Raw genomic sequence first — 11,867 nt, 5'->3', positions numbered from 1 at the left:
TTGAAGAACACAAGGCTGCACTGTGTGGGTAGGTTTCCATCCTTGGGGATGTGGTGATGTCAGACTGAAGAAATATGAAGATGTGAGAGAAGATATTCTCATAAAAGGTTAATTCTGTGACTCCCAGAGTTCTGCTTCTCCTGTTTCTCTGTAGGAGAAAGCTAAATATATTTGTGACTGGAAATTACTGAGAACTTACACATGGTCAGCCCTCCTGGAAAGGTGTGAAAATTGGATACGTGAAGAGAAATGCACCAGGAGATTAATCAGAGTTGTGAGATTTTGGTGCTACAAACCAATGTTGAAACTCCACTGAGTTTCCTATAGGAGAGACGAAGAGGCAACTGTAGTCGCTTACTGTACTGCATAGGACAACAAAGGCGTTTGAGTGGCCTCATCTCTAACGAGCGCTAAGTGACTTGTACTGTCAGGGAAGATAGAAGAGAAAAAAAGCAGGAAAAAGAAGATCCAGCTATGTCAACAGCATTGCAAAAGGGATTGGTATCCAGAGTGGCTATTTTACAACTCTGTTCTTACCGTAAAAGATAGAAGGCAGTGATGAAGGTCCTCCAAATGGAAGACGTCATCTGAAGAAGAAGTTAACACATTATAAAAAAGGTTATTTTATACGGCAGTATCAGTCATGTCACTGGCAAGAATGACAATATTTTGGCATCATCACTTGGCTTTGATACACTGGGTTTCTGGTTATTTATTAGAGTTAAAACATAATGTCAGTTAGAGGTGCCAAGTGTCATTATAAATAGAGCCATGATCGTTTGAAAAATCCACCTGGTATGCAAGCTCCTGCAACTCACTCCAGTGTGTAAGAAAAACTTTCAAGAATAAAGTAAAAGAAATGAAGGTGAATTAGAACTTTTTAATCATTAACAGACCTGTCAGGGCGATTTTACAGACATTCTTTTCTATAGTGAGTATTTCCAGGTCTGTTATAGCTGAATTAAGGTCAGCTTTGTGCAGAAAGAGGTAAATTGGAATCTAGAAGACAGCTTGCCTTCACAGTTATTATTAAAATGCATAGTCCTAAACCTGAATCACAGAGGACCTGTTTCACCTGTTTATGCTCAGTAAAGCCACACTTGAGGACTCAAACCATCATAGGCAGCATGCCGTACATGTCAAAGAAAAAGGAAAAAAAAGAAAAAAAACTGGAGACATTAGTCAGTTCAAACAGATGGTAAAACTAGCTCTGCTGAAAACAGCTGTGGGAAGCAAGGGTGCAGTGGCCCGGCTGTAAGGATCTTTGTGCCCTTCCATACAAGTGGTGAGGGAACCAAATTTTGAGGGACCTTGTGATCTGGAGGATGTTACTAGCCTCTGTTATCTAGGGTACCAGGAAAGCTGAGGAACAACAACTTTAGTCTCAGCCCTGGGCCCTGGCTCGAGCTTCTCAGATAAGCAAGGCTGTGGTGAACTCAGCTCTTGCCTTTCTTGTCCCTGCCACTTAGTTTTTGCAGGTAACAAAGATTAATAGAAAACACTTGCGTTAGCAGTGTAGCTGCACAACCTTTTGCCTTTCTGGTGGTCATTTTTATGTTCCCTGAATCTTGGGATGATGCCATTGAATGACTGACAATAAAGTCTCCCAGAGAAGACGAGACCGGAATGTTAAATATAAAAAAGGCAAAGAAATCTTCTTGACACCCCACGTTTTTCAGTCCTATGTGATACAAGCAAACACATCTTTTGCCGTTCATATCTCAAAAAATCTTTTTTTCCAGCTGTATAAGTTTTCCCTTCAGAGCTCGACAGCCACATACCCATAGCTCATGTCAAACTGCTGAGCACTCCCTCTGTGGCACAAGGGGACAAGCGAAGCTTATTAACCTTCTCCCACTGAAGCCTGGCATATCTCTCAGCAGTAGCTACACGCAAACTTTCCATAACTTTACCTTTGACCCAGTAAGGACTCATTATTTTTGTCATAAAGCATTGGGTTTTCCTTTGTAGGATCTTGATCGTGGTCCCAAATGGAAAGTACGAGGTACATAGGTTTTGGATAGATCTGGTCATCAGTATGTGCCAGCTCAAAAGCCCTTTCAAGCAACCCTGAAAAACAGAAATGCACTGACAGTCAGATGTTACCACGTGCTGTAGACCAAGGGGACTGAAGAGAGCAGACCTAGAATTGATGCCACTGAAAATGCTGCCTTAATAAATAAGTAACATCTGCCCTGGCCCTTCACATTTACAGAATAATTTACAAACTTTAATTAATCACCACAGCGTTTGTGTTATATTGTAGTAAATACTATTCATAGGTAGCAGTAAATATTTTTTATCCATTCATATGGATGTCAAGTCTGCAGCTGAGAGATTAAATAAGCCAACTAAAGCCACATAGTATGTCCATGTGTGTCCAAGCACAGCTCAGAGTTCAGTCACTGCCATTTGAGAGCCCAGCACTAGTGGGCTGTGTGTGGTATCACATCCTGAAGCATGCTCACCATCATTGCTCAGTGATCTCGCTAAGTGCCTGTGCTGGCATCAAGGAACAAAGAAGAGCCTGAGACAGTAACCGGCTGCGACCCAGAGACTCACTTAGGGCATCCCCTGACCAGTGCCTGGGGGCACACGTCTCCTCTTCCCAGGCAGGTCAGAGACTGTACTGGGTTGGAGTTTATTTTCTTCCTAGCAGCTCGTCTTGTGCTATGTTTTAGATTTGCGACCAAAACAATACTGGTAACACACTAATGTTTTAGTTATTGCTGAAAAGTGCTTGCACAGCATCAAAGCCGCCTCTGCTTTTCACTCTGCCCTCCCAGTGAATAGACTGGGGGTGCACAAGAGGTTGGGAAGGGACACAACCAGGCAGATGACTCGAACTAACCAAAGAGATATTCCATGCCATATCATGTCGTGCTCAGCGATAAAGTGGAGACGAGAAGGCTTAGGGAGATTAGCCATCTTTTGCTCAGGAACTGGCTGGGCATAGGTCTACCTGTCATGGGCTAAATCTTGAGAAGCTAAAGACTTGGAGGCAGTTCCTCCGCTGCTGTACATCAGCATAGCTTAACATTTAACCTGATTTACAGCAGGTGAAGATTGGGTCCATCTGCTTTATAGTAGCCTGAGAATGATGCTTTTGTTAAGAAGCTTGTGGAATTGCTGACAGGAACCCCTACGTATTTGTGATTCAGACTTCAGACATTACTTTCTGGTTCCTCCAGCTCTTGCAGAGGGAATCTTCCCAGGACAGGCTTCTCCTCTTATTTAGTTGGCTTCCTCTGGCTTACAAGGGAATCCAGAAGGAATTCCTCTTAGTACATAGATACCACACCCTAGATTCAGTCTCACTGTACACCTTAAATGAAGAAAGTAAAAACGCACGTTATTGCCTCTATGCTTGCAGACGAGTCAGCAGTACGTCACACAACTGCTTCACTTGTACCCTTATCTCACTTTTAACCTTTCTGATATGTCAGGATTCTTTTCTCCCCTAAATACATATTTCCTTTAAATGACATTATCACCCTTAAACCCATTTACACTTATTTAAAAACCTATAGCCTTGAAAGTCAAGACACTTGAACTCAAGGCTTTCTTGACTCTTTCCCTTGATCTGCCACAGGAGGAGGCAAACATAGGCCAGGTAGTGCCCATTTCCCTGCCCAAGAGAGGATGTGCTAAAAAGGTCTTTCATTCTCATCACCTCTTATATGTGTGTCTCCCCTACTGTCTCCAAAAGCAGCTATGAAAACTGTCATCAGGGGCTGGCTGCTTGAAGGCGAGAGGTGTCCTCCTGATAATCAATAAGAGTTGATGAGTAAAACGTGAATCATCATGAAGATGAATGACGAGAGCAAGCATCACTTCAATGAGATAGAGAAGGTGAAACGATGAAGATGTGTGAAGAGAAGGGTGATACAGAAATGTGAGCAATTAAGAAACTCTTTGCAAGTAGCATCATGGGTGGATGCAAGTGAGGTAAGTTTGCATACATCAAATTCAGCTTTACCATAACTCAGAGGAATAGTTGCATTTGCATACCGACTCCTCTAAGGCAGGGAAACGCGAGAGGGAGAATGGAGTGATGGGTAGGGCCATGCTCAGAGCTGACATTGTCTCACTGAGCGTGCCTCAGATGACTGCACTTACGGGGAAGGTTAGGTATTGTGTCTTCCACTGAATTCAGCAAGTTATAGATCAGGATCATTAGATTTGGATCGAGAGATTTGTGTTTTATCCAGCCCAATACATTTTTCATACTATCAGGTGCAAAAGGCATAGATCTCTGGTCAATATCCTGAGCTTTCATTTATTGGCAATGCATTAAACTTCACACTTTCTTCCTCATCATGCTGTGATAAATCCTCTATTAAAACTAGTCTTGTCTTGCAACACTTACAAAATGTGGACAAAACAAGACTTACCTTCCCCTCTGTTCTTTCTGTGCTGTTTTGGGTATTTGTGACTACTTCAAGACCTCAAGGGCGTTACTTCTGACTTCTTGTCTGTCACTGACGCTCACCTTGCCCACTAACCCAGTTTACCCATGTTGAATAGGCTCTTGCATGATTCTTTTCCAACTCAGACCTACATGAAACTGAATCGACTTGGGTTGTCACATCACAGATGCAGTCACGAGGCCTGTGAAAGGTGTTGCCTAGACAAAATTTTGACAGGATTGAACGCTTCTCCTGCTAAAGAAAAAGATATCATGTGAAATCCTGTTGGTTTTCAAAACCTTTGTTTGTGGCTTGCTGACTGAGCAGTCCTCTTGAGTTAAGTGGAATTATGCACACACGTGAAGTCATCCAGGTGTGGTGACTACAGAACTGGGATCTTCCTGGTTTCTGGCTAGCACAGGCTACTGGTTAGTAAACGTTAACTCATGTTTAAATTATTGCAATAGAAGGAATGGCTGTACAATCAATTAAGGAGCACTTGAAGAGGAAGGAAACATTATACAGTATTTATTTTTCCGTCACTCATGGTCTGGTGAGCACAGCGAAGTGCTGCAATTGTTGTTATTAGCAAATCTGGCTTTTACACTAATTTGTAGATGAAGAAAAAAATACTTATATAATTATAGACTGCTTGAATGGGCTTTGTCAGGGACTTTGAAGATTCCTAATTCAAAAGCTCTCAATTTCTATTTCACTTGAGTAAAACGGTCAAAAACCAAATTTCTTGTTCATCTGTGTTGGATCTCCATTTAAGAAACTTTTGAAGCTTGATTTCAGTGGAGTTGCATCCTAAAAATGTATACATTCTGACATCAAATAGTGCCTTTACTACTCTTCAGTGTCCCTCATTATCAAATATTTGCATAAAATCAGAGCATGTTTCCAGCTTCTGACAGATGTCAGTGAATAGCTCTGCATAACTTGCAAACTACTGTTCATGATGAAATGTTCCAAAAAGCTTATTGCTGTCATTTATTCAGTAATGATTTATAAATCATTTTATTATATACTTTGGCTTGATCTCCAAACACATCAAGGAAAAGTATCTCCCTTCACCCAGTCTGATAAAAAATAAGCAAGAATGATGAACATTAAAAAGGGAAAGGAAAAGAAATGTAAGAAAACAGGACTGTCTAGATTCAGAGATCAATCGCTGTGCAACTTAACATTCAAGATGATTGCAATCATTTGTCTAATTAAATAGTGAAACAGACCATCCCCAGCAGTGGACAACCCAGTCATCCTTCTTCAATTGCTTTCTGATCTGGAGTTCATAAAACTACAACAAGAATTTATGTTAGTGTTTCAATTTGTAAAATCTCATTTGTGCACAATGAAGCTAGATTTCAACTGTTTTTCCTTTTCATGAGCGAGTTGGTGCCTTCTTTGAAACAGCATACCAGTACTCCCTTTTTGGAAGGACTGCCTGTGTCTGAGGCATATGTGATCGCCTAAATTTAATCAACACCACGGTAAAATCACTTGCTGTCTGATTACATGTTTTATTCCCTTAAACTATCTCCTGTGAAACACCCAAACCATAACATGTAGAAAATCAAAAGATACGTAATTGTCTTGTTCTGCTATACATCATTCAGTACCTTATGATATTTTCTGATAGTTTTAGTGTTTTAGAGAGTTGCTGGTTTTTTTAAGACATCTCTGTCAGTATGATGATGTGCAGAATATTTTCCTTGGCTTATGTCTTCTTTAGTAGAGCTTTTTCTCTTCTTTCCTTCTTTCTTTCTTTCAGAGGGAACCCGACTTAACTAAGTTCAGCAGAATTGATGCTTCCTTGATCTTGATTGCCTTCTTTGACTAATACCAAATAATTTAAGCCCTCCTGATTCCTTGTTTCCATTAGCGTGGCTGAAAGAATACTGTCTGAATCTGCACATGGAACATCACTATCTGCATTAAAAAAAAAAAAAAAAGACAACAGCCCAGTGATACACATGTAGTATTAGAAAGCAAACAAAATCAGACAGCTGTTGGAGAAAGTTGGTCTAGTGACCTCATAAAGAATGACTGATGATTCAAATTTATTTTCTGCTATTGCCTGTGTGGATTATAGCTTTAAGCAAATCACTTAGGGAAGGCTGGTCTTCACCATCCATACTTCCACAGGCAGCAATACAGTTATGAATACATAACTTGCTTCTTTTGGTAGTAAAGATAGCCTGCATAAAGCCAAAGTGATTTTAATCTGTACCTTTGTGTAACCCTGCTAATAATACTGCTAGAGAGTCCTGTAACATAGGCAGTTTTCTGCCTACTAAATCATTATATACTGTCTCTCTAGAGGATTTGTAATATTCTGTCTTTCTAGAAGCTTGAACTTGGCAATCCAGTACGTTTTTCCCATTTCTAAAAACTTTATATTTTTTCCCTAATTTGATGCTGTTCACGTATACAGAGTTGCCTGAAATCTATTGCAGGGGATATATCTTTTAAAAAATGTAAAAATTATTAACTAAGTTATAATTGTTGCTATTTTTTGCATTTATTTTTGTAACATGTACCTTCTTTTATTACACTCCCTCCTTATTTTACTCCACAACTGGAAAATTAAGCACGTGACATTCCGCGTTATCTGTTCAAAAGAATCACAAGCATTGTGCTGTTGCACCAGGCAACATACAATTTATTATGTCACTATAATCACATACCCACCTCCCCCACTCCGAGCTATAAAGTCAGAAGTCTGTTCTGCATGCTAGACTCCATTAGGAAAGATTATCAGGAAAACTGTGAAGGATAATTTTGATTTTAGAAACCTGTTAGCAAGATGGGGATTGGGACACAGAGCAAACTGTGGTCACATACCACAGTGACTGACAGCTACGAAAAATCATTTGATACTCACTTTGTCAGTTCAGGACTATTATGGCAATATTTAGTAATTCAATCCCGACTAAGCCTTTACCAACCAGTACAGCTCTTCTTTGTATTCGTTTTTTGTTTAATAAAGCTTTTAATGGGAACCCTCAGGGGCAAGTTGCTTTGGAAAAGGCAGTTGGCAAATGCTGAGGGCATGTTTGCAGCAAACTCTTAAGAGAGAAACCTTAAAATAAGGACCCAAGTAAAACTGGGTATTTACAGACCAGACATATGCCGGCTGACCTGCCTAAGTATAGAACACTAGAGGAGCATTCAGATTTGTTTCCTGTATAAGTATCTGGAACTGATGAGGTGATGTTTACACAAATGTGAGTATGAGGTCACTGAGATATTTTTACCAGATATATAGATACATTACTAATTCTTTCCCCAACAGGTCTGAAGAACTACAGAATATATGAAATATTGTAATCCTTTTTCAGCCTATGCGCCACTGTGTTTCTCATTATAGAGAAAAAGAGCTAAAAAATCAAACACCTTGCCTTGGTTTTACTTTTTGAACTTTGGGAACAAAATAAGCAAGAGAGACTATTTTTGCAGAATACTCTTATCCTGTCCAAAGACGGAGGAAGAATATAATGTTGATGACCTTTCTCCTATGACATGACACATATAAGCTACGTTGCCACTGTCACAATGAGATTTTTGACTACAAGTGCCCTTTCCTTCACTGTTGTGTCATCTCCTAGCGCAGTGTTCGGCACCTATGAAAGCTTAGCACCATTCTGCTGTACAAGCCAAAAAATCTACGCAAACATGTCAAGTTATGTAGTACAACACTTGCCTCTCATGTAAGTCAGCCAGGCAAGCAAATAATTTTTGCTTACTTATATGATGGATGGAGACAGAAGATACTGAAAATGAGCAATTGAGGAAAAAAATCACTATATGTTGTGAAATTCCGCCAGAAATGTGAGGGCTAGAATCACCACCAACACCCTGGGAAGCCATAAGCCAATGCAGAGAATTCCGAGTAGTCTTTGGAAGCCCCTTCCAAAAAAAGTTAAGAATTTGAAGGAAGATAGAGAGAAGCTGGAGTGGGGAGGCAGGTCAGCATATTAATGAGATATCATTCTTTTCTTTTCAGTTTTAACATTGCTAAAATTAGTTGATTTATGTATAGTCATGCTGGGTTATACGTGAGTAAATGCAGGATAACCCATGTGATGTGATCCCCTCAGATTTCACAAGCAAAGCCTGTCTGAGCCAACAAAACACCCCGAGAGGAGGCGTCCAAGGAACACCTTCATGGAATCTGAAGTCATGCTGGGGAGTCCACTCCAAACGCTTAAATCCTGAGGGGTTGTCTACACTGTGGACTGCTGCATAGTGTAGAGTTACCCATGTTTGCTTCAAACAACCTACCTCAGGGCATGAGGCAGGCTAGCTCTGGCAGTCCAGAGCTTTGTACAGGCTGAGAAGTACTCTGCTGAGAAGCAGGTTCCCACTGAGCATTGTGCTTTCTCAGGTAGACTGTTTCCAATAACTGAAATGGCATGTTCAAAGTTCAGCACTGTATTCGCATGGATACCTGTCTCAGGTCCTATATGCATGTAGCTTTGACCTTGCTGGACACTTTTCCTAGTAGTGGTGTGCTTCAAGGACATCTGAGCCAAACTGCAGGTAAATTAATTACAACGCATCTCTCCAGGGGCAGGCCAAAGCTTGCTCTAGAGAGCCCCGCATTAATTGACACAAGAAACTATGATCGCCTGACTCATACTAATGAGGGATGGAGTTTGCTTGCTTAGCCTCCTCTGAGGAGACCAGTCCTAACCCGATAAAATCTGTGCTTCCCCCTTCCCAATCTCAGCATCTCAGTCAGCTGCTTCCTGCCGCAGGGCAGCCGCGGTGCCGAGCTGAGCCACGTATCCTGCCTCGCGATCGCAGAGTGCCTTTTCTTGCCTGCTCGGTAGGCTGTGTGGGCTCACAACATGTTTTGAAGTCCTGCCTGGAAGGGTGTAAATTTTTGTGATGTCTTGATAAGCAGATGGTTTTTTTGGTGTTTAAGTTCAGAAGGTGACAACATATAAGAAGAAAAAAAATGTCAGTAGAAAAGCTGATTGGTAGAGACTGAACAAACTGATCTAGAGATGCTGATCTTCTATTACAGCTATTTCAGGGCCAGATCCTCAGCTAGCGTAAATTGACAAAGCTCCATAGAAACCAGCAGGATGCCACTTATTTACACCAGCTAAGTAGCCAGCCTGAGACGTTACTAATTCTGGGTAACATAATCCCATACGATGCTTAGCACCTTCAATATGGTAAGGTATTTAGAAATGCAGCCACATTTGCTTTTTCCCATTAATATCCTCTTGTTTTTCTCATACATACTCTGCCCTTTGTCCCTGCCACACAATGTACGTGGTGGTAAACAAGAGACTGGCTGACTTACTGGCACGGCTGAAAGATGTACCCCGGAGTAAACACATTCAAAAGAAGCGCTTGATGACACATCTTTGTTAAGGGTGAAAAAGGTGGCTATTGAGCCCTGACTTCACCACCTCAGCTATGTTGGTTAGCTCAAGGAGATAGTTCCTGTGTAGGGAGTATCTTCCTGATACCTGCTGGCCACCTGGAGCTGGAGGTGCTGTGTTTCAGTTTCTGCACATTGCCAGTAAGAATATAAATAGAACAAATATATATCCGTTTTAATACTCCACTCTGTATTATATATCAGTGGAGATATATCTGTGTTTCCTGTCTAATGAAGCAGATGATCTTGCATGGTTTGAGGGTGACTCACCGAGCTTTGCTATTCTGTCAGACACTAAAGGTGCTAAAAGTGAGAATTTTGTTCATCTTGCGTTTACACCGCACTAAACTGCTTGAAGCATTGACTGCCTGTCTTTCTTTTTGTTTTAATAGATTTTTCAGAGATCTGTGGACTGAAACCTCTGTGTGCAAGAAGCTGTCTTGGGAAATACAGATATAAACCTGTTTGTTATCTTGTTTATTATCATTTATAATATAAGAGCACCAAAAAAGGCCAGTTCCACATTTGCTGCAATACAATAAGGCTATATAAATAGGAAAGCACCCTCTTTCTCCAGGTCACAAAGCAGGATTCATTTTACTAAGTTCTAATCGCCCAGATCTTACGTGTCCAGTTTAAGCTCCTTGCCTAGGCTGCCTTTACAGTCAATGGAGAAAGGAGGAATGAGTCACTTTGTGGAGATGGTTATTTCACATCCTTACCTTTACACAATAACATCCCCTGAACATGTCTACAACTCTCTGGTGACTGTCAAACTGCCTAGACAGCCAATGTAAACACAGTGCCTAAATTTTAGTTGCTTATATCTATACACCCATACTACACAAATGTGAGCTCTTATCATATCTGAATTTTTTTCCTCAGTCCAAGGCAAATTATTAGCATGACTTTCCTTGCAGTATCATATCGCTCATGTGCGCTCTCTGGAATCAAGAAGCATTTGTCTAGGGGACAAATAAGAAATGATCACACCACCAAGTCCCCCTTTTCCTGCAGTGTTGTAATCACTCACTGTTTTGGAAGAAGCCTTTTCTCTGACCTCCGCTGGCTTTGGGTCAGCCACTCACTAAGCTAAGTGGGGAAGAGGATTACTGAATTTCAGAAAAATACAAAGGAGACTAGATACAAGGTTTTAAAAATGTCTCTTATCAACACATCTGCTTTGGAGAAGCTTCCTTTTGTCCAAGTGATTACTTTAAGTTCAGAGAGGTGTGCAGAATAGTTTTTAAAAGGCAGCTGGTTTTAGGAAAATACACTGATAACTCCTACACAGGGAACAGCAAACCAGTACTACTCAGGCAGCAGAGAGGGCAGACATATAATTAATGGTGAAATTGCTGATTCCAGATTGTAATATCAAATCCCCTCAATGCAAAGTTTTGCACAGAGATTAAAAAAAAAACGAACAAGTGACATTTTTAGCAAGTACCTTAATTGCTGAAAAAAGTAAATACACCGAGTGACCGGCTTTGGAAAGAAAAGCAAAAAAAGGAAACATTACAAAATTCTAATTGTTTTATCTTCCCACATTTTTCAAGCAACTTCTCCATCTTAGGGATTTAAAAATGATGGTTTTGAGGCCTAATGTGTTTCCTTTTAGTCTTTTGTTTTTGCCCTGGATTTCCTCAGGCTCCCTCTAACTGCCCTGTATCTCCTCTCACCAGAGGAGCCACTTCTAGCAGTAAGAGCATGGTGCTCCGACACTGCTTCTGAGCAATTAGACATTTTTTCCTTATAGGTCCAAAAGGGATTGTGGGGAGCAGCCTTGATAAGAATAGTCCTCCTGGGTCATAAAGGCAAGGAGCCGCTCCAGCTGCTTAATGCCCAGTTGTCTGATGTTGGCAAAGATGTTTGCCAAAGCAAACAGGTGTTTCCATCTGTAAAGCGGCATGCTTAGGACCTGAAAAAATATAGTGCTGTCTTGTATGTGCAAATGTAAAAAGTTATGTCTGAAAATAGATGGACTGGTTATTTTTACAGCAATGCAGGGCCATCCTGTTAGCATGCTGATTCATGACATTTCATTTGCACTTCTT

The 11,867-nt window shown here is 40.8% G+C and overlaps 1 protein-coding gene across 1 annotated transcript in view; it reads right to left on the bottom strand.

The window, feature by feature from the left end:
* Positions 1–6,195: 6,195 nt before the first annotated feature.
* The window catches only part of ROS1 (ROS proto-oncogene 1, receptor tyrosine kinase), a 76,476-nt gene continuing 70,804 nt past the window's right edge, over positions 6,196–11,867 (bottom strand). Inside the window, exon 44 of the mRNA XM_050894482.1 lies at positions 6,196–6,341. Within this exon, the coding sequence (XP_050750439.1) occupies positions 6,196–6,341 (146 nt within the window). The remainder of the gene's footprint in view (positions 6,342–11,867) is intronic.

The sequence above is a fragment of the Gymnogyps californianus genome, chromosome 3 (assembly GCF_018139145.2).
Source record: "Gymnogyps californianus isolate 813 chromosome 3, ASM1813914v2, whole genome shotgun sequence".
NCBI lineage: Eukaryota > Metazoa > Chordata > Aves > Accipitriformes > Cathartidae > Gymnogyps > Gymnogyps californianus.
Note: the sequence above shows the minus strand (reverse complement) of the source record. Positions and strands in the feature narration are given on the sequence as shown.